This window comes from Phyllobates terribilis, unplaced genomic scaffold (genome assembly GCF_046119375.1).
Source record: "Phyllobates terribilis strain yellow unplaced genomic scaffold, ASM4611937v1 Scaffold_2__4_contigs__length_985480577, whole genome shotgun sequence".
NCBI classification, from domain to species: Eukaryota; Metazoa; Chordata; class Amphibia; order Anura; family Dendrobatidae; genus Phyllobates; species Phyllobates terribilis.
Genome location: NW_027362762.1, coordinates 77,742,767 through 77,765,138, shown reverse-complemented (window position 1 = coordinate 77,765,138; position 22,372 = coordinate 77,742,767). Strand labels below are relative to the sequence as shown.

Below are 22,372 nucleotides of genomic sequence, written 5' to 3'. Positions count from 1 at the left end.
AGTACATAGCTTTGCTTGGGCGGTGCTCAACCTTATTAGACATATCTAGGTAATTCAATAATCAGGAGATAATCATAGTGACATCTGAGTCTGACCAAGGTGCAGAGGTGACTTCAGTTTCACAATGTCGCCTCTGAACAATGCTCCTCTGCAATTGTTTAATTGTTTGCTGTAAGGGAAATAAAGAGAAGTTAAAAGACAGATTGGTTTTCTTCTGATTATTCAGTTCCTCTTCTTTTATATTAGGCCCTTTTCCATAGACCATCCTCTCCTCATTTCCTCCCCTCTCACTTCCTCACCCTCCTTTCACCCTTCTACATCATAATCTTTTTTTTATTGGGCTATCTTCTCATAGTAAATTTTTCAGATTTTTTTTAATTTCTGTTCTTCCTCCCTTTTGTCTGTTTTTTTTAGTCTTTGTCCCCTAAATTTTTTCTATTTTCCTTCAGTCTTGTCTTGTTCCTTCTTTTGTTTCTTCCTATCTTACTCCTTTTCTTTTATTCTTCCTTCCTTGTTTCCTGCCAGACTTTCCACCCTTTTCCTTTTTTCTCCTTTACCCTACGTCTTTTATTTCTTTCCAGACTTTCCTCTTATTCCTCCCTCTTTCCTCTTTTTCCTTCCTTCCTTCCAGACCTTTCTTTTTCCCCTCTCCCTTCCTTGTTCTCTCACTTTTTCCCTTCTCCGTAGCCCTTCTCTTATACCACTTCTCATAGTAAATTTCTTTATTTTTTAGACTTCTGTTCTCTCTCACTTTCAACTATTTTTAATTATTTCTTCATTTTTTTCATCTTCCTGCTCAAATTATCATCCTCTTTTCATTCCTTCAGTCACATTTTTTCTCTCTCTCTGTTCCTTCCTTACGTCTTCCATCTCTTTCCATCTTCTTTTCTCTCTTTCCTTTCAGACCTCCCTCCCTCTCTTCCATTCCCTTTAACTTCCACCTTTCGTTCTTCTTTAACTCACCAGTTGTATTGTAAACTATTTGATACAAGCACAATGAAGAAAGAGAAGATCCTCCAGCGATGAACAGGTCAGTAAATAAAACTTCACATTTATTTAAGTTAGTTTAGTTAGTTAGTAGAGTCAGCAAATCCACACATGACATAAATAATCTACGCATTTTGGCATACATCCTTAATCATGGCATACTATGCTTAAGATTGTTTGCCGAAACGCCTAGGTTAATCAGGTCATGTACACATTTGCTGGCTCTACTATTTAGCATTTTAAACTAACTTAAATAAACATGAAGTTTTATTTACTGACCTGCCCATCACTGGAGGATCTTAGAATCATAGAATCATAGAATCATAGAATGGTAGAGTTGGAAGGGACCTCCTGGGTCATCTGGTCCAACCCCCTGCTCAAAGCAGGATTCACTAGATCATCTCAGACAGATGTCTGTCCAGCCTCTGTTTGAAGGCGTCCATTGAAGGGGAACTCACCACCTCTCGTGGCAGCCTGTTCCACTCATTAATCACCCTAATAGTGTTGAGCCACCCCCGTAGTGTTCGAGCTCGGTTCGGTTCGTCGAACACCTGTGTGTTCGCCGAACTGTTCGTCGAACTGTTCGTCGAACACCTTCGAACACCGTTAAAACCAATGGCAGGCAAACAAAAACACATAGAAACACATAGAAAACACCTTCAAAGGTGTCCAAAAGCTGACAAACTGCTCAGAAGACACAACTAACACATGGAAAAGTGACAAGTACATATAGTCATGAGAAAAGAAAAGAGGTGGAGGAGTAAAAGGAGGGGGAGACACAGATATAGGCATGTCATGCCCTTCTAAAATCCAAAAAGTGAGAAGCCGACACGTTCAGTCCGCTCCTGCCCGTGCCACCTCCGTGTCGTCGGGTTTGTGCCAGAGCCGCGGTGAACCCTGACGGCCAGCCCCCCTCTCCCAATACTGGTGCCTGTCCGCTGGTGGGTCGAGCGAGCCCCCCTGTGGTGGAGGCAGCTCTAAGCTTTTTAATTTAAATTGTCTCTCTAATTTGAATGAATACACTTTAAATCCATTTACAAGGATCTATTGGAGGGCAAGTCTCATGCCAGCAGCCGCGTAATTCCAGCTCCAGTAGTGTCCACTAAAGCTGCTGCAGTTAAAAAGCTTTTATAAGGATCGAGCTCGGCTGTCCACCGCAAGGCATCCTACTGCCAGTCCCAGCCCCTATGCCTTGGGGTGCCTCTTGATGCTCTTCACTGAGTATCCCGTGGTCCCGAAGCATTTCCTTTGAAAAAATTAAGTGTCCAAACTACAGGTGGTGTAGCTTGCTTAACAGCCGGGATAATCCGCTGAATAGCAGACACTGCTACTAGGCACAAAGTATTTCCTGGGCTAGATGCAGTTAAAAATTTGTAATTAGATACTCTCGTTGGATGCTGAGAAAGCATTCCATAGAGTCTCCTGGCACGCCATATATGATTCTCTTAAAAAGCTTGGGGTAGGGGTCTAGGGGACCCTTTTATAGCCAAAATCACGGCCCTGTATCGCAATACGTCACCTAGGCTGAAGATAAATGGAACTGTAGCACCCTGAGGGCTCGGTTGCTACAGAGGTATTGCACCTCACCCAGAGGTGTGATATCTCACTCTCAGGTAAGGATGGAGTGTGGATCAGGACCCGACACCTGCATGCATTACACCACATTGCCGTGGGGCAGGGCGACCAATATGCCCCTGAGATGGGCACGACAGTCCCTGTCCCTGGCTGGAGTGGGGGGAGGGAACACTGAGGAAGGGGAACCCTGTAGTGCAGGAGCAGGGAGGAAGCAGTTCCTGGGTGCATTGAGAAGGGAGTATAAAAGGTGGGCACCATCTTAGTTCAGTGCAGAGAAGTCTGAGCAGAAGTGGCAGGGAGCAGGGGCTCTGCATGAGCTCTGCTCCGGAGGCGGGCCTAGTAACAGAGGCCCAGGCCTGGAAGAGGGAGAAGGAAGGAAGAGGAGCGGAGAAGGCTCCAGGAACGAGGAAAGAAGGTATTCCAGGGGTGCGGACGGGCGAGTCGCCACCGCACGCCTGAATCCACCTGCATGGAGGGGTCAGGCCAAAGGGGGAGACCGGTCCCCGAAACTAGTGGAGGCAGGAAACGACCCTCAGCTAGAAACCGGAGGCTGTGACATTTTATGTGGCACAGCCCCTCGCTACACATGCTAGGAGGGCAGCACATAGGGTCAGGGAAACTGGCGCCAAGTTTACCAAGAGGAGGCCCGAGGCAGCCGGACAGAAGGGTTGGTAAGAAAGGCCAGACAAAGGACACACAAAGGGGGTCCTGTGAAGCGCTCCAAAGTTATCTGGGAGTTGTCTGAGCCCCTCACCTGGTGAGCACAGTACGACGTGGGCAGCCGTTACCTGCAGACGTGGTCTGGATAATAAGAACTGTGAGTAAAGGCCCTGGACTGCATCACTGACTCCGTGTCGTTACTGCTGCTGCCCTGCACCATCACCCCCATCCTCCGCATACACTGCCCTGAGGCTATACTCCTCCCGTGGGGAGTTATGCTACGCTCTGCTGCACCCACAACACCAGCCTCAGCGGTCTGCCCTGCAGCGGCGGTTCACTCTGACCGCAATCCACGGGTGGCGTAGTCGGACATTTAAACATCAAAACCACATAAATAGTTCCGCCACTGGTTTGACCACCCTGAGCCACGGAACCGGGTCGCCGCCACGAAGACTACAACCACCAGCATCCACCAAAAAGGGTCCGGCTCCTGGTGTCCCAAGGCCCAGGAGGTGCATCAGAACATTTTCATCACCTTTCACAATCACCAATGGGACAAGGCAGGGATGTCCTCTGTCCCCTCTCTTATACATCCTAGTGACGGAGCACCTGCTCTCATCAATTCGCCATAACCCCAATATTAGGTGGATTGAGGTGGGAGGCACCGAGTACAAGTGCTCTCTATTTGCTGATGATGTACTAGTATATATCACTCAATCACATATATCCATCCATGCTGTTATGGCTGAAATAGATCACTTTGTTACATGGTCAAATTTTAAAATCAATGCAGCGAAGTCTGAGGCCCTCGATGTCTCCCTCCCCAAATCCATATAGGATTCCATCCAGTCCAACTTTCCCTTTGCCTGGCCCTCACAGGGTATCAAATACTTAGGAATTCCTATTCATAGAGACCTCTCGCATCTATGTTATCTTAATTTTGGGCCCTTTATTGAACAACTCCATACAGACCACGGTTGGCAAGTTAGAACTGTAAGATTCACTACGTGAACCACTGGTGTTTTGTGGAAAAGCACATGTACACTGTGTTCCAAATTATTATGCAAAAAGTGTTTAGGAGTGATAAGGGAAGAATTTGTTTGTTTGTCAGTTAAACTCATTGATGGTGATGTGTGTCAGGGCTCTTTATATCACTGTAAGCAATTGCAGACACCTGTGCTAATTAGTTTGGCAGGTGTGTCCAATGAAAGGCAAGACTACTTAAGAAGGCTGTCTCACATTATTAAGCAGCCTACATTTTCTGCCAAAATGGGAAAGAAAAAGGATGTGTCGGCTGCAGAGAAGCAACAAATTGTGGAGTGTTTAGGTCAAGGCATGACTACAATCAACATTGTGCGATGATCAGGATGAAGTGTCTTGGCAATCAAGAAGTATGTAGCTGATTCACAGTACACACGTGTGCGTGCTGATAAGGGCAAATTGAGGACTCTTTCCTACAGGCAATTACGTCAGGTTAAAAGAGCAGCGGCAAAAAAGCCTTGTCATAGCAGCAGACAAGTTTTTGAAGCTGCTGGTGCCTCCAACGTCCCCCGAACAACAAGATGCAGGGTCCTTCAGAGGTTTGCAGCTGTGCATATGCCATCCTGTCGACCTCCTCTATCCACTTCACACAAGCAGAAACGGCTCCAGTGGGCCAAACATTACATGAAGACTGATTTCAAAACTGTTTTGTTCACGGATGAGTGCCGTGCAGCGCTCGATGGTCCAGATGGATGGAGTGGAGGATGGCTGGTTGATGGACACCCCACGCAAACACGGCTACAGCGCCAACAAGGAGGAGGTGGAGTAATGTTTTGGGCTGGAATCATGGGGAGAGAGATTGTCGGCCCCTTTAGGATCCCTGAAGGCGCTAAAGATGAACTCCATAATGTATGTGGATTTTCTCAAACAGCACTTCCTGCCATGGTTCAAGAAGAAGAACCGTGTATTTCACAGCAAGATCATTTTTTTGCATGATAATGCACCATCTCATGCTGCACATAAAACATCTGCATCTCTGGCTGATATGGGCATAAAAGGGGACAAACTTATGGTGTGACCCCCATGCTCCCCTGACCTCTACCCCATTCAGAACCTCTGGAGCATCATCAAAAGGAGTGTCTATGATGGCGGGAGGCAGTTCACATCTAAGCAACAGCTCTGGGAGGGTATTCTGTCCTCATGCAAAACAATTGACGCAGAAACCATCCAAAACCTGACAAATTCAATGGACGAGAGAGTTCAGAAGCTCCTTTCGAACAAGGGGTCCTATGTGAAAATGTAACATCACCTAGAATAAAGTTTTGAGTTGAAAACTGTTTGATTTCAGTTTCTAATAACCTGCTAATGCTTATAATTTCAAAAATGACCATTTTTTTGGTCTTTATTAAAATGAAAAGGTTGATCGAAAAGTTTGGGGGATCTAAGAGTATGGCAACCCAGTAGTCATGATTACTTCGAATTCTGACAATATGAGGGTCATGTTGCAGGTAGTGCAGCAAGAAGGCACTTATGTGTCTTGCACATCTCGGAGCCCCAAAATTATTTTCCGGACTAGATGCAGCTAAAAATTATTATTAATTTTAAATCTGGTGGAGCTTAGTATAGATGGGCTAATAGGATCAGTGCTGCACACTGCTACAAAGTCCAAATTATTTTCCTGTCAAGATACAGATAAACATGATTAGTAATTTTAAATCTGGTGGAGCTTATTATAGATGGCCTAATAGAATCAGTGCTGCACACTGCTACAAAGCCCAAATTATTTTACAGCCAAGATACAGATAAACATGATTAGTAATTTGAAAGCTTAAAACGGTTGGTAGGGTGATTTTAACCAATCATCAAGCTTTTACTCTCCCCAGGATGACACAGGGGTAGAAAAGTCGTTTCGGATCCATGATTTGTTCATCTTTATGAACGTGAGTCTGTCTACATTATCAGTGGAGAGCCGCGTGCGCTTATCTGTCAGCACACCACCAGCAGCGCTGAACACACATTCAGACAGAACGCTGGCTGCGGGGCATGACAAGATCTCCAAGGCGTAAGTGGCTAGCTCTGGCCATTTATCCAGATTGGAAGCCCAAAAAGAGCAAGGGTCCAGTGACACAGTCATGGCTTCAATGTTTACTTGGAGATACTCCTGTACCATCGTCTCTAGGCGTTGACTATGTGTCAGACTTCTTGTCTCCTGTGGCCTTGCAAAGGATGGGCTAAAAAAGTGGTGAAATGATTCCGCAAAATTGATGTTACCAGCAGATACTGTGGTTCTGTTACGGTTTGAGTGCTGAACACTTGACGGTCCCACGGTTGGCAAGTTGGAACTGTGAGATTCACTACGTGCACCACTGGTGTTTTGTGGAAAAGCACATGTAAGATTCTGCAACAGTCTCTGCTGATACTCCTGCATGCGTGCATCCCTTTCTATGGCAGGAATAATTTCTGCAAATTTACTCTTGCACCGGGGATCTAACAGTGTGGCAACCCAGTAGTCAGGATTATTTCTAATTCTCACAATTCGAGGGTCATGTTGCAGGTAGTGCAGCAAGAAGGCACTCATGTGTGTTGCGCATCCAGGAGCACCAAGTCCCTGTTGTGTTGGTGGCGAGGTAACAATCATGCTTCCTTCCTCTGTCCTCTCCCCCCAACCTCACACAACAGAAATGTGGTCAAGGTCTCCCTCATCTGATGAGTCTTCCATCAGTTCGTCCTCCACTTCTTCCTGGGCTCCTGCACCTTCCTCACTAGTTTGGCTGCTACCATGCGCCCTTGTAAAACCATCTCCCCCACCCTCACATGCCTGCCGCCTTGGTGCTGCCGACCGTCTGGACCTTGCAGATGTTAGCCCTTCCGCATACAACTCCTCCTCCTCTACTTCCTCCACCACCTTTTGTGCCACCACCTGACTCCGAATTCTGTTTAACATGTGCTCCAGCATGTAAATCACCGGAATAGTCATGCTGATAATGGCATCGTCAGCACTAAACATCTTCGTCGCCATTTCAAAACTGTGCAGAAGGGTGCATAGGTCCCTGATCTGAGACCACTCCTCCAGCGTGATTTGCCCCACCTCCGGATCTCGTTGGCCCAGGCTATACGTCAGAACGTATTGCACCAGGGCTTGTCGGTGCTGCCACAGTCGCTGCAACATGTGCAGAGTTGAATTCCACCGGGTAGGCACATCGCATTTTAGCCGGTGAAGTGGCAGGCCCAACGACTTCTGTAGAGATGTAAGTCGCTGAGCTGCGGGATGCGAACGGCGGAAGTGAGCACACAGCGACCGTGCCCTCTGCAGAAGGCCATCTAGTCTGGAATAGTGGGCTAAAAATTACTGGACAACCAGGTTCAACACGTGAGCCATACAAGGCACGTGTGTGACATTGCCCCGGCGAAGGGCCGCACCCAGGTTTGCAGCATTGTCGCACACGGCCTTCCCTGGTTTCAGGTCCAGTGGAGACAACCATTCATGAAATTGGTTCTCCAGAGCTGACCACAACTCCTCAGCTGTGTGACTCACATTTCCCAGACATTTCAAAGGAAAAACCGCCTGATGACGTTGAGCCCTACTGCCAGCATAGTAAGGACGGAGGTGTGCAGGATCCCTTCTGCGCAGTTAGAAAGCTTGTGGCATGACCAGACAGGCTTAGGATGCAGGTGGAAGACCGAGAGGAGGTTGAGGAGGCAGAAGCAGTGGAGGAACTTTGACATAAAGAGGATTGACGCACAACTTGTGGGGACGGCAAGACTTGGACAGCAGCCCCTTGTCCTGCTGTCACCATAGTTACCCAGTGCCCAGTCAGCGACATGTAACGCCCCTGTCCATGCCTACTCGTCCAAGTGTCTGTGGTGAAATGCACCCTGTCACACACAGAGTTTCTCAAAGAAGCGGTGATGTTGTGTGCGACATGCTGGTGGAGCGCAGGCACACCTTTCTTTGAGAAGTAGTGCCGACTGGGCATCTGGTACTGGGGCACTGCGACGGACATAAGGTCTCGAAAATCCTCTGTGTCCACCAGGCGGAAAGGCAGCATTTCTATAGCCAAGAGCTTGCAGATGGTGAAATTCAACCTCTTAGCTTTCTCATGGCTAGGAGGAAATGGTCTTTTACTTGTCCACATCTGAGGGACCGAGGGCTGGCTATTGTGCTTAGACGGGGTTGATAAGGGTGTCCCCGGCAAACTGCCGGTCTGTGAGGAAGATGCAGGCGGACATGTTAGGTTGCCTTGATCCAAAGGTGGTGCTATCGATGTCAGACAGCGCTCAACACCAGCTGGTGTTACCACCTCCAAAGAAAATGATGACCTGCCAATCACGCTGGCTGTTGCGGGTAAAGAGGTGGCAGGTCTGCGCCCCAAAACAGGTGTGACTGCTATCACCCCAGTCACAGAGGATGAAGAGGCCGCGGATGCACAAGATATGGCAGACGGTGGTTGGCCCGGCCGGCTAGGCCGCATTTTAGCACACTGAGCTTCCCACTGCAACTTATGCTTCATGTCCATGTGCCGGTTCATGCATGAAGTACTCAAACTATGTATTTTTTGGCCTCTACTTAGCTTTTGCTGACAAATATTACAGATAACACGAGTTGGGTCATCTTTATCGATCTGAAAAAATGCCCAGGCTATGCAAGGCTTAGCACCCATGCGACCTGAAGAGCCACCACGACTTGTGGTGAGAGGCAGAGTTGTGTTTGAGGATGCAGTTGTTGACGTGCTTCCAGTACTACGTCTCTGTCCAGGAAGGCGCAACCTGACCTCGTTGTCACTAGCATCTTCCTCCACCTCCTCTGCTGACCTCATCTCTTGGCTGACTGTGGGTTGACAGTAAGTGGGATCTCCAACCTCATCATCATCACCCTGTGCGTTATCACACCCGTCGTCCTCAGAGCCAACCTGTTACTGCCCTGACAAAAAACTAAAGTTGTCGCTCCAATCAGGTATTTGAGTCTCATCATCGTCTTCCTCATTGTCTCCACCAACAGGAGTTACAGTTTGGGAATGAGGGTTTACATTATGGTCAGAACCTTCTGCATCTGGTCCTGGATCCGATTCATAAAGATTCTGGGCATCAGTGCAGATCATTTCCTCGTCTGGATTCACAGAAGCGCTGGAGTCGACCTCTGATTCCCAGGCTATAGTATGAGTAAACAGCTCTGCAGACTCAACCATCTGTTCTACCTCATACTCAGACGGGCAGCTGGAGATTTGGGAGCTGTGAGGAAGCAAGTGCGATTGGGGTGACACCTTTGAGGACTGGAGTATTTGTGATGTTGAAGTTGATGTGGAGGAGAGCCCACTTAAAGGAGCACTTGATATCCGTTGAAGCACCTGCTGTTTTTGTGCCTCATCTGGAATTTGTAGCGATTGGCGTGGCCGTAAGAAAGGGATCTTATCACATTGTCCGCTAAAAGAAGTAGACATTTTAGTTTGGCTGGAAGATGGTCTTTCTTCTGCAGATGTTACTGTTGCTTTAACACCTACCCCACGGACACAACCTTTTTTCCCCTTCCCAACACGCCTATTCCCCTTTCCACCAGCAGCAGGCCTTTTTCCACTCATTTTGGTGGTTAACTAATTCACAACTCTGGAGTTGTTTGCACAAAAAAACAATGGATGGGAACAGAGCAGAGCTGAGTGGCCAAACTGTGGTATTAGGCCAAAACTATTGGCTGGGTTAGATGCAGAAAAAAATTATATTCAATTTGCAACCTGATGGAGGTCAGTATAGATGGACTAATAGAGAAAGTCCCACACACAGCTAGAAGCCCAAATATTTTTTCAGAGGTAGATGCAGAAAAAAAATATATTCAGTTTGCAACCTGATGGAGGTCAGTATAGATGGACTAATAGAGAAAGTCCCACACACTGCTAGAAGGCCAAATATTTTTTCAGAGCTAGATGCAGACAAAAAATTATTTTTAATTTGCAACCTGATGGAGGTCAGTATAGATGGACTAATGGAGAAAGTCCCACACACTGCTAGAAGGCCAAATATTTTTTCAGAGCTGGATGCAGATAAAAATTATTTTTAATTTGCAACCTGATGGAGGTCAGTATAGATGGACTAATAGAGAAAGTCCCAAACACTTCTAGAAGGCCAAATATTTTTTCAGAGCTGGATGCAGATAAAAATTATTTTTAATTTGCAACCTGATGGAGGTCAGTATAGATGGACTAATAGAGAAAGTCCCACACACTGCTAGAAGGCCAAATATTTTTTCAGAGCTAGATGCAGAAAAAAATTATATTCAGTTTGCAACCTGATGGAGGTCAGTATAGATGGACTAATAGAACAAGTCCCACACACAGCTAGAAGCCCAAATATTTTTTCAGAGGTAGATGCAGATAAAAATTATTTTCAGTTTGCAACCTGATGGAGGTCAGTATAGATGGACTAATAGAACAAGTCCCACACACAGCTAGAAGCCCAAATATTTTTTCAGAGGTAGATGCAGAAAAAAATTATATTCAGTTTGCAACCTGATGGAGGTCTGTATAGATGGATTAATAGAACAAGTCCCACACACAGCTAGAAGCCCAATATTTTTTCAGAGGTAGATGCAGAAAAAAAATATATTCAGTTTGCAACCTGATGGAGGTCAGTATAGATGGACTAATAGAGAAAGTCCCACACACTGCTAGAAGGCCAAATATTTTTTCAGAGCTAGATGCAGACAAAAAATTATTTTTAATTTGCAACCTGATGGAGGTCAGTATAGATGGACTAATAGAGAAAGTCCCACACACTGCTAGAAGGCCAAATATTTTTTCAGAGCTGGATGCAGATAAAAATTATTTTTAATTTGCAACCTGATGGAGGTCAGTATAGATGGACTAATAGAGAAAGTCCCACACACTGCTAGAAGGCCAAATATTTTTTCAGAGCTAGATGCAGAAAAAAATTATATTCAGTTTGCAACCTGATGGAGGTCAGTATAGATGGTCTAATAGAACAAGTCCCACACACAGCTAGAAGCCCAAATATTTTTTCAGAGGTAGATGCAGATAAAAATTATTTTTAATTTGCAACCTGATGGAGGTCAGTATAGATGGACTAATAGAGAAAGTCCCACACACTGCTAGAAGGCCAAATATTTTTTTAGAGCTAGATGCAGACAAAAAATTATTTTCAGTTTGCAACCTGATGGAGTTCAGTATAGATGGACTAATAGAACAAGTCCCACACACAGCTAGAAGCCCAAATATTTTTTCAGAGGTAGATGCAGAAAAAAATTATATTCAGTTTGCAACCTGATGGAGGTCTGTATAGATGGATTAATAGAACAAGTCCCACACACAGCTAGAAGCCCAATATTTTTTCAGAGGTAGATGCAGAAAAAAATATATTCAGTTTGCAACCTCATGGAGGTCAGTATAGATGGACTAATAGAACAAGTCCCACACACTGCTAGATGCCCAAATATTTTTTCAGAGGTAGATGCAGAAAAAAATTATGTTCAGTTTGCAACCTGATGGAGGTCTGTATAGATGGATTAATAGAACAAGTTCCACACACAGCTAGAAGCCCAAATATTTTTTCAGAGGTAGATGCAGAAAAAAAATATATTCAGTTTGCAACCTGATGGAGGTCAGTATAGATGGACTAATAGAGAAAGTCCCACACACTGCTAGAAGGCCAAATATTTTTTCAGAGCTAGATGCAGAAAAAAATTATATTCAGTTTGCAACCTGATGGAGGTCAGTATAGATGGACTAATAGAACAAGTCCCACACACTGCTAGAAGCCCAAATATTTTTTCAGAGCTAGATGCAGAAAAAAATTATATTCAATTTGCAACCTGATGGAGGTCAGTATAGATGGACTAATAGAATGATGCTATGCCCAAAAGATTTTACTTCACTAGGTGCAGTAAAAAAATTGGTATTCTATACACAGGTGGTATATCTTGCAACACAGATAGGCTACTCCACTGACTAACACACTCTGCAATAGGCCAAAAAGGATTAGCTTTGCTAGATTCAGCCAAATGCTGTGAAAAAAACTTGCACAGCACTGGCACAGACCTGCCTGGCAAAAACTGATAGGAACTGATGTAACCTAGTCCTGAAAAGGACTGCAATTACAATTAGTCTTTACTCCCACAATCTATCTATTTAAGAGCACAGACCTGCCTGATAAAAGTCGTAGGAAATGCTGTAACCTAGTCCTTAAAAGGACTGCAATCACAACTATTCCCTACTCCCAAGCTATCTGTAGATTTGTGCGAAAATTGGCTTGAAATTAACAAGGTATAGCGCACACAGCAACAGCGGTGCCGTCTAACACGCAGCTGCAGCAGTGAGAAAATGGTGGCGACGGGGAAAATGGCTTGGTCTTATAGGGCAAGGACATGTGACATACACTGCCAATGACACATGCCCTTGCTTGTGTGAAGAAAGCACTTCGCTCCGTGTGTGCGCTGCTGATAGGCTGACAGATTGCACCTCCCCACTGTAAATGCGGGAAAGAGAAAAAAAAATGGAGATCTTCATTATTCCTGCAGAGATCCATCCCCTGCCCCTCCCCCCACCCCGCTGTACACTCAAACTGCGTATTAACATTAATTTTCATCATTACTGAGAAAAAATCCAGTTATGATTTTGGTGCACGAATAGTTATCGAACATAACCTCGTTCAGCCGAATTTTTCTCAAATCGTTCGTGTTCGCCTAACGGCTCGAACACCGCCCAAAACAGCTCGAATTTGAGATTGGCGAACAGTTCGAGTAGAACAACGCTCATCTCTACACCCTAACTGTCAAAAAGTTTTTTCTAATATCTAATCTGTGTCTCCTCCCATTTAGTTTCATCGCATTGCTTCTAGTCTTTCCTTGTGCAAATGAGAATAAAGATGATCCTTCTACAATGTGACAGCCCTTGACATATTTGTAGACAGCTATTAAGTCTCCTCTCAGTATTCTTTTTTGCAAGTTAAACATTCCCAAATCCTGCAACCGTTCCTCAAAGGACATGGTTTGCAGACCAGTCACCATTCTGGTCGCTCTTCTCTGAACTTGCTCCAGTTTGTCTATGTCTTTTTTAAAATGTGGTGCCCAAAACTGTACACAGTATTCCAGATGAGGTCTGACCAAAGAGGAGTAAAGACCGATAATGACTTCACGTGATCTAGACTGTATGCTTCTGTTAATACATCCCAGAATTGTATTTGCCTTTTTTGCTGCTGCATCACACTGTTGACTCATGTTCAGTCTATGATCTATTAGTATACCTAAGTCTTTATCACATGTACTGTTGCTTAGCTCTATTCCTCCCATTCTGTATATGCTTTTTTCATTTTTATTGCCCAGATGTAGTACTTTGCATTTTTCCCTGTTAAAAACCATTCTGTTGGTTGCTGCCCACTGCTCCAGTTTATTTAGGTCTTTTTGAATCCTCTCTCTCTCTTCTCTAGTATTAGCTATCCCTCCTAGCTTTGTGTCATCAGCAAATTTAATCAGTTTACCCTCAATTCCTTCATCTAAATCATTGATAAAGATGTTGAACAATACAGGTCCCAGGACGGAGCCCTGTGGTACCCCACTTGAGACATTCATCCAGCTGGATGTGAAGCCATTTACAACCACCCTTTGAGTCCGATCACTAAGCCAGTTATGAATCCACCTAACAGTTGCCTGGTCCATTGCATACTTGGTCATTTTTTCAATAAGGATGATGTGAGATACTTTGTCAAATGCTTTGCTGAAGTCAAGATATACTATATCTACAGCATTTCCCTGATCCACCCAGTCAGTGATTCTGTCATAGAAGGAAATTAAGTTAGTCTGACATGACTTGTTAGTTACAAACCCATGCTGACTCTGGTTAATCACTTCATTCTTATCCATGTACTTACATACATGTTGTTTAATAATTTGTTCAAAGATCTTTCCTGGTATAGAAGTCAGACTCACCGGCCTATAGTTCCCTGGGTCCACCTTCTTCCCCTTTTTGAAGATAGGAACAACATTTGCTCTTCTCCAGTCTTCTGGGACTTCTCCTGTTCTCCAAGAATTTTCAAAGATTATGGAGAGTGGTTCTAAAATTTCTTCTACGATCTCCTTCAGTACTCTGGGGTGTAATTCATCTGGACCTGAAGACTTGAACTCATTTATGTTAGCTAAATATTCCCTCACAATCTTTCTGTTTACAGATAACTTGGATTCCTCTATTACTTTAAAAGGACAGTGAAGATCAGTTGATGTTACATTTTCTTTCTGAAAGAAAACAGATGCAAAATAGGAATTAAAAAGTTCGGCCTTCTCAACATCCTCTCTTACCATTTCTCCATTTTCATCCTGTAAAAATCCTATAGCATCTTTGACTTTTCTTTTACTTTTGACATACCCCCAAAATCCTTTTTTATTGCTTTTGACATCTCTTGCAAGCCTTAATTCATTGTCAGCTTTAGCTAACCTGATACGTGCCCTGCAGGATCTGCAGACTGCATTATAATCTGCTTTAGATATGCCTCCCTCTTTCCATTTAATAAACATTTCTTTCTTTCTTTTTAGCATGTGTTTAAGATCTGTGTTCATCCATCCTGGTTTCCTTAAATGCTTCCCATTCTTCCTACTTTTTGGGATTGTTAACGATTGTGCTTTGAGAATCTCATTTTTAAAAATTTCCCATCCTTCCTGGACATTTTTGTCCTTAAGGACATCCAGCCATTGGATCCCTCCTATTCTCTTTCTGAGTCTCTTAAAATCTGCCTTTCTAAAATCTAACCTTGAAGATTGAGTCTTCACATGTCTTCCTCCTCTAGTTATCCAAAATTCTATAATAGCATGATCGCTGCCTCCTAGGGTCCCAGCCACCTTTACCTCCTCAACCATTTCCTCCCTGTTTATAAGGATTAGATCCAAAGTAGCAGATCCCCTTTTGGAAGATAAAGTTGTCAGCAAGAGAGGATAAGAATTTGCTTGACCTGTTAGTTTTACTTGAGAGAGATTCCCAACAAATGTCTGGATAGTTGAAATCTCCCATGACCACTACTTCATATTTTTTGGAGAACTTGGTCATTTGATACATAAAGAGTTCATCCATATCTTCAGCTTGCCCAGGTGGCCTGTAGTAAATGCCTACAATGGTGTCCTTTCCGTTGTTCTCTCCTTGTATTCTTACCCAAACAGTTTCCACAGAACTCCCAGTCTCTGAAGCTTCAATGTCTGTGCAGATATACGCTTTTCTAACATACAATGCAACACCTCCTCCTCGTTTATCAAGTCTGTTTCTTGCAAATAAGTTGTATCCTTTTAGCCTTTTATTCCAATCATGTGTATCGTCCCACCAAGTTTCAGTGATTCCAATGACATCATATTCCTTTTCCTGCATTAGTAGTTCCAATTCTCCTTGTTTGTTGCCCATGCTTTGTGCATTTGTATAAAAACATTTTAGTTTGTGATTGGTTTCTCTTCCTCCCATATTTTTATTATTTAAATTGTTTTGTCTTTGTTCTTCCTTTCCACTTCCAGTAGCAGAGATCTCAATAGTATTTGTCAGCTGTATGGCTTTTTCTGGCCTTTTGCTTCCCTTCCCACATTGTTCTAGTTTAAAGCTCTTCTGATGAGTGTAGCAAGGCGACTTCCAAATACATGTTTTCCAGTCTTCGTAAGGTGCACCCCATCTCTAGCAAGTAGTCCATCGTATAGGTAATTCATTCCGTGATCCAGAAATCCAAATCCTTGTTGACGGCACCATCGACGTAGCCAGTTGTTCACCTGTAGAATCTTATTCCACCTCATTGTTCCATGGCCATCCACTGGGAGGATGGATGAGAAGACCACCTGCGCTCCCAATTCTTTCACTTTCTTGCCTAAGTCTTCAAAGTCACTGCAGATGGTTTCCAGGTCCTTTCTTGCGGTGTCATTTGTCCCCACATGTATTAGCAGGAATGGGTAGTGATCTGTAGGTCTGAAGAGTCTTGATATCCTGTCAGACACATCTTTAATTTTTGCTCCTGGAAGACAGCACATTTCTCTTGAGGTTATATCTGGTCTGCAGATAGCGGCCTCTGTTCCTCTTAACAGGGAATCCCCCATGACCACCACTCTCCGTTTTTTCTTCACAACATTCTTCTTTTTCCATCCAGGAGGATTCTGAGGGCTTACAAGGTTATTCATTGCTGGCAAAGTCTTATTTTGCTGTATTTCTTCATGGTTCTCCTGCGTGAGAGCCTGGTACTGGTTCCTGAGCAGTATGGGTGCTGACTGCCTCTCGATCCTCCTGCTTCTGTGGGTCACATGCTTCCATTCCTCTGTTTCGTCAGGTGCAGTTCGAATTTCTTCTCTTTCTGAATCATGAAGAGATAATTCTGCTCTGTCTAAGAACTCTTCACCTTCCTTAATGATTTTCAAGGTAGTTAACCTCTCTTCTAGATTTCGCAACTTTTCCTCCAACAGGGACACAAGCTTGCATTTCTGGCATGTGAAGTTTGGCTTTTCCACTGGCAAGTCTGTGAACATGTAGCAGGATATGCAGCTCACCAAATGGCTCCTGGACACTTCCATGTTCTTATTGTTAATGTTCTGAAAACAGTGAAAAAAAGCTTAAAAAAAAAGCTTCAAAATGCGCGCGCCGGTAGGCGAGTGTTCTTTGAGCTCGCGGAGACTCTTCACTTACCCCAAAATGCAGTGGGAATATGCAAATTATCTCCTCAGGACTCCTCCCCTGGTTTACCGATGTCCTCTTTTCAGCTCCAACAGCCAAAATCCAGTGTTCTTTGAGCTCGCGGAGACTCTTCACTTACCCCAAAATGCAGTGGGAATATGCAAATTATCTCCTCAGGACTCCTCCCCTGGTTTACCGATGTCCTCTTTTCAGCTCCAACAGTCAAAATCCAGTGTTCTTTGAGCTCGCGGAGACTCTTCACTTACCCCAAAATGCAATGGGAATATGCAAATTATCTCCTCAGGACTCCTCCCCTGGTTTACCGATGTCCTCTTTTCAGCTCCAACAGCCAAAATCCAGTGTTCTTTGAGCTCGCGGAGACTCTTCACTTAACCCAAAATGCAGTGGGAATATGCAAATTATCTCCTCAGGACTCCTCCCCTGGTTTACCGATGTCCTCTTTTCAGCTCCAACAGCCAAAATCCAGTGTTCTTTGAGCTCGCGGAGACTCTTCACTTACCCCAAAATGCAGTGGGAATATGCAAATTATCTCCTCAGGACTCTTCCCCTGGTTTACCGATGTCCTCTTTTCAGCTCCAACAGCCAAAATCCAGTGTTCTTTGAGCTCGCGGAGACTCTTCACTTACCCCAAAATGCAGTGGGAATATGCAAATTATCTCCTCAGGACTGCTCCCCTGGTTTACCGATGTCTTCTTTTCAGCTCCAACAGCCAAAATCCAGTGTTCTTTGAGCTCGCGGAGACTCTTCACTTACCCCAAAATGCAGTGGGAATATGCAAATTATCTCCTCAGGACTCCTCCCCTGGTTTACCGATGTCCTCTTTTCAGCTCCAACAGCCAAAATCCAGTGTTCTTTGAGCTCGCGGAGACTCTTCACTTACCCCAAAATGCAGTGGGAATATGCAAATTATCTCCTCAGGACTCCTCCCCTGGTCTGCTGTCTCTTCATTATGCTTGTCTGCAGCCTGGCTTGGGCGGCTCCACAAGATGATTCCCTGCTAAGTAAACAGGTTCAACTGTATCTAGTGAGCTGACTCTCCATCTTCATTCCCTGCTATTTGATTCAGGGTCCTCTTCTCATAGTAGATCTCATTTTTCCCCGTACCTTTTGTCCTCCCTCCTTACTTTCAGACTGCCCTTACTTCCTTTCAACTCATACCTTCTTCCTTCCTTCTCTTTTTTACCCATCTCCATTCCTTCCCTTTTTCTACTTTCTTCCTTCCTTCTTCCCTTTTTCTACTTCCTTCCTTCTTCCCTTTTTCTACTTCCTTCTTCCCTTTTTATACTTCCTTCCTTCTTCCCTTTTTATACTTCCTTCTTTCTTCCCTTTTTCTACTTCATTCCGTCTTCCCTTTTTCTACTTCATTCCTTCTTCCCTTTTTCTTTCTTCTCCTCTTTTTCTACTTTCTTACTTCCTTCTCTTTTTCTCTTTTCTTCCTTCCTTCTTCCCTTTTCTACTTCTTTCCTTCTTCCCTTTTTCTTTCTTCCTTTCTTCTTCTCTTTTTCTACTTTCTTACTTCCTTCTCTTTTTCTCTTTTCTTCCTTCCTTCTTCCCTTTCTACTTCTTTCCTTCTTCCCTTTTTCTTTCTTCCTTTCTTCTTCCCTTTTTCTACTTTCTTCAGTCTTCTCTTCATGAATTTTTCACTATAAGACAGTTGTATTCATGGAAATGTGCAATACACAAGCCTGAGAAAGCCTCACATTGTCCTTTTTTGTTGTACCTTTTGTAGTCCTAATGTTATTATATTCTGCGTGTGTTTATTTTCTGTGTATATTTGTGTATTTATAAGTATAGTTGCTTAAAAAAATAATTTCAGTGATTTTTTCTTCTCAGAATATGGAAAAATGCATGTCATCATTGTAATAAATGGTTCCTTTAATTACTTTGCAATGTTTTTGATTACTTAGTAATGAACATCATTCAATTATTAACTTTTGTTCTTTCTTGTTTCTCTAGAAGTAACAAGTGCACAGTCAACACTCCATAATTTGTCAGCCTCCTCATCTTCCGTAACTTTACTACTGGCACTGGTTATCCCAACAACATCATGGTGAAGATGGATTTTCAGCTTTTTTGTTGTTTTTTTACTTGTAATGAAGACAGTTACTGATTGAATGAAGACGCTGGAGACCTGGACCTACTCTCCATCCAAATACCCAAAGACTACATGAGAAACTAAAAGAACTGGAGAAAGAGTTTCTGGCCGTCTTTAGGTTTTTTTGTTTTGCTTTTGTTTGTTTTTTCTTTTATTCTTTTTTTTTTTTTTATAAATATATATAAATATATAAATAGACTGGTTTGTTAATAGCCTTTATCAGCTTCTGTAAAAAAAACAAAACAAAGAAAACGAAGAAAATTCAGTACAGTAACTTTGGTCTCTGGGTTGCACTTTTTGATTTTGCTTTTCAATCGACCAGTTTTTGGATCATATAACTTTTCGTTGTTGAAGCAGTGGTGTGCAATACATTTGTGGTATTGAATGACCTGGTATGAAGTCCAAATTTAGATCTGGTGAAATATTTATACATCATTTTTTCTTACCCTATTTTTTTTCTGTTCCTAGAAATGCCAATAAAACGCTGTATCTAGGTAATGTCTGATACATGGTTAAATTCTAGCTCTATATAACCTTTTTGCTGTACAGATCCATAATAAGGCATCCAAAAACCTCTATGGATGACCTATATTACCGACATATAACTCCAATTTCATATGGGGAGTTTTTCTGTTGGTTTTTACTTATTTTACAGAAGAAAGAGTGTAGGCAGTATCTTCCATCAGATGCCATATCAAGGATGTATTCTAGGGTGAATATCGTGCCCAGGGCAGATTATTTCCAACATACAGATGTGTCCACCTTTACCTTTTCTATAATTCCGTTAAAGGATTATTCTCATCATCTCTCTTCAGGAACGCATTGCTCCTCCGCCTCCCAGCTTCCTGTATGCCGGGGGGCGGTACACCCCTGAAGACAGACAGTTCATGGCTGAGCTGCTGGTCCATATTCTGTGCTGTGTACTTCTCCAGCATCGGAGCAGTGATCCAGATTCAGCTATCAGTTTAGCTTCCGAGCAGCATTTTCAAGCTCTATAGCAAAGAACTTGCAAGCGCGATCCTTGCACCTCTAATAGACTACAGAGGTGGCAGGAAACCTAGCGAACATGTCTCATTAAAACCTACCTGATTTTGACATTTGAGAGGATTTTTAATAAGTGTTGAATTGCAAAGTCTCTTATTTTTACAAGAATTTTGTAATTTTACCCATTTGATTATGAGAAAACCACAGTAAAGGAAACTTGTCATGTCTGATAACACTATTAACCTGCAGATATACTGTAGGTTAAATCTGCAGGTCAATAGCATTATGAAGGTGCCCAGTTGCTGTTCTGAAAATGCGGCACCTAGGTGTAAATGAGCTTTATTCCTCCCGGGAGCCGCCGGCTTGCAGTCAGTCATACAAGCGTGCCTGAAACAATTACAGTCATCACTCACAGTACTGAGAGTGAAACCTGTAACCACGTCCCGGCCCGGACCGACAGCTCACTCAGCATAAAGCCGGGTGTCAGTCAGTGCCGGGAAATACTTATAGCCACCGCTCTCAATAATGTGAGCGGTGGCTGTAATTGCTCCGGGCACACCTGCATGACTGAAAGCTGACGTCTCCTGGGAAGAATGAAGCTAACTTTCTCCCTGTGCCACACTTTCAGTACTGCAGTCTGGCACCTCCATAATGCTATGAAAGGGGTTATCCAGGACTAGTCTTTTTTTTTATGGGCCTAAAAATTTACAGACAGGCAGTTGCTATTTTTCTAACTACCTGCCTGTTATGCCTGGCGTCGATCTCTGCCTGCTCAGAGCGGTCATAGACTTGTCCTGGCGATGATTCTGCAGCTTCTGATGGTATCACGTTGACAGAGCAGCTGCTACTCTTCCTCTCTTCTCTGTTAATGGCGTTTGACTGCTGATGTAATGCTGATTGACATCCAGCTCCCCGCTGCCTAACTGCAGGGAGCCGGCTGTCAATCAGCATGATGTCAGCAGTCAAAACCTGGCGACAGAGTAGCCTGGAGAGCTTCTCTGCAGGAGCGGTCTGTGATTGTTCTGAGCCCGCGCCGGGCAGAACAGGCAGGTAGTTAGCAACTAATTGCCTGTCAGTCCTTAGCCCCAAGAGAAAAAAAAAAATAGTCATGGAAATCCCCTTTAACCTGCAGATTATCCCCATATTTGCAGATTAATAGCATTATCGAACCTTCCAGGTTTCATTTTAAGATTCCAATTAGTCAAATTCAATATGATATAGCAACTTATCAAAGCTCTAGAGGAGCTGTAATTCACAATCGCACATAAACACATATAGCACAAACATCTCCCAACAGAGTATCGCTAAATCATGTTTTATTTCAAACCAAATCTAGATATGTTGAACGGAGAGGGAAGATAAGGAAAAGCACATCTATATGGCAACACCTAAAGCACCATAGTGTACAGAACTACAAGGGGCTAGTGTGGCTTTATTTGCTGCTGTAAAAGTCTCCTGCGCACTCTGAGACCATACTTTACTTAATTCACATGTATATGGCACAATGCAAAATCTACATAATCTCTCTTTTTTTTGTCAATTAGATAAAAGTTCAAGTTGTCATTTTACTTTACTTTGGAGACAACAAAGAATATTCTTGATATGTCCGATTAATATTGTGGTGACAATTCTTAGCAGTGCACTATGTAGAAGTCAATCATCTATGTGTATCTAGAATAAGTAGATGATTAGCCGTCAGATGACGCTGCATTATATTAATGCAACCCCACCTGATGGATACAAAATGACAATAGATTTCAGATGCAAGTTCAAATGATGCATAAAGTTACATAAAAATTGCAAAAAAAAAAAAAAGAATATAAAACCCTTTTAATGATGCTTGTAATATGGAACCCTGTCGGTCTACCCGTTTCTAATTTTTTTAATGTGATATGTGAGCACAGTATTGCAAGTTGGAATTCTGTAGGAGACATGAACTATTATTTCCATGTTTTGCTGTTTTCTTTCTAGACCAAGGTCAAGAAAACATTTTTTAATGAAATAAAAAAAAAATATACAGAAAAGATTGTGTGTAATTGATATTTAATTGAAATCATTGGTATTGATAGTAAAATGTATGAATTTTGTTCGAATTCAACCCACTCTGCTGATCAGGTGCCAAAATTAATCTATGTGTCTGTCCATCAACATCACAAAAAAGTCCAGCCAATTGAGCCAAATATGTAATTACTAGGGATGAGCGGACCCGTGGAAGTTCCGGTTCTGGTACCTGAACCGGACTTTATTCCAAAGTTTGGTTCGGGTACCAGAACTGCATCCGAACTAGAACCAGAATCCGATTGAAAACAATGGGGACCCAAACTTTTGAACTGGAATCTCTTTCTGTCTCTCTCTCTTTTTCTTCTCTCTCTATCTTTCTTTTCTCTCTTTCTCGTCTCTCTCTATCTTTCTCTTCTCTCCCTTCTCTCTGTCTCTCTCTCTTCTT

The 22,372-nt window shown here is 43.3% G+C and overlaps 1 protein-coding gene across 2 annotated transcripts in view; it reads left to right on the top strand.

The window, feature by feature from the left end:
* Positions 1–21,929, top strand: part of CNTN5 (contactin 5) — a 2,189,536-nt gene extending 2,167,607 nt beyond the window's left edge. For both annotated transcript variants that reach the window (XM_073662155.1, XM_073662156.1), the window contains one exon: positions 18,804–21,929. In XM_073662155.1, coding sequence (XP_073518256.1) covers positions 18,804–18,901 — 98 coding nt within the window. In that variant the 3' untranslated portion in view covers positions 18,902–21,929. The remainder of the gene's footprint in view (positions 1–18,803) is intronic.
* Positions 21,930–22,372: the final 443 nt, after the last annotated feature.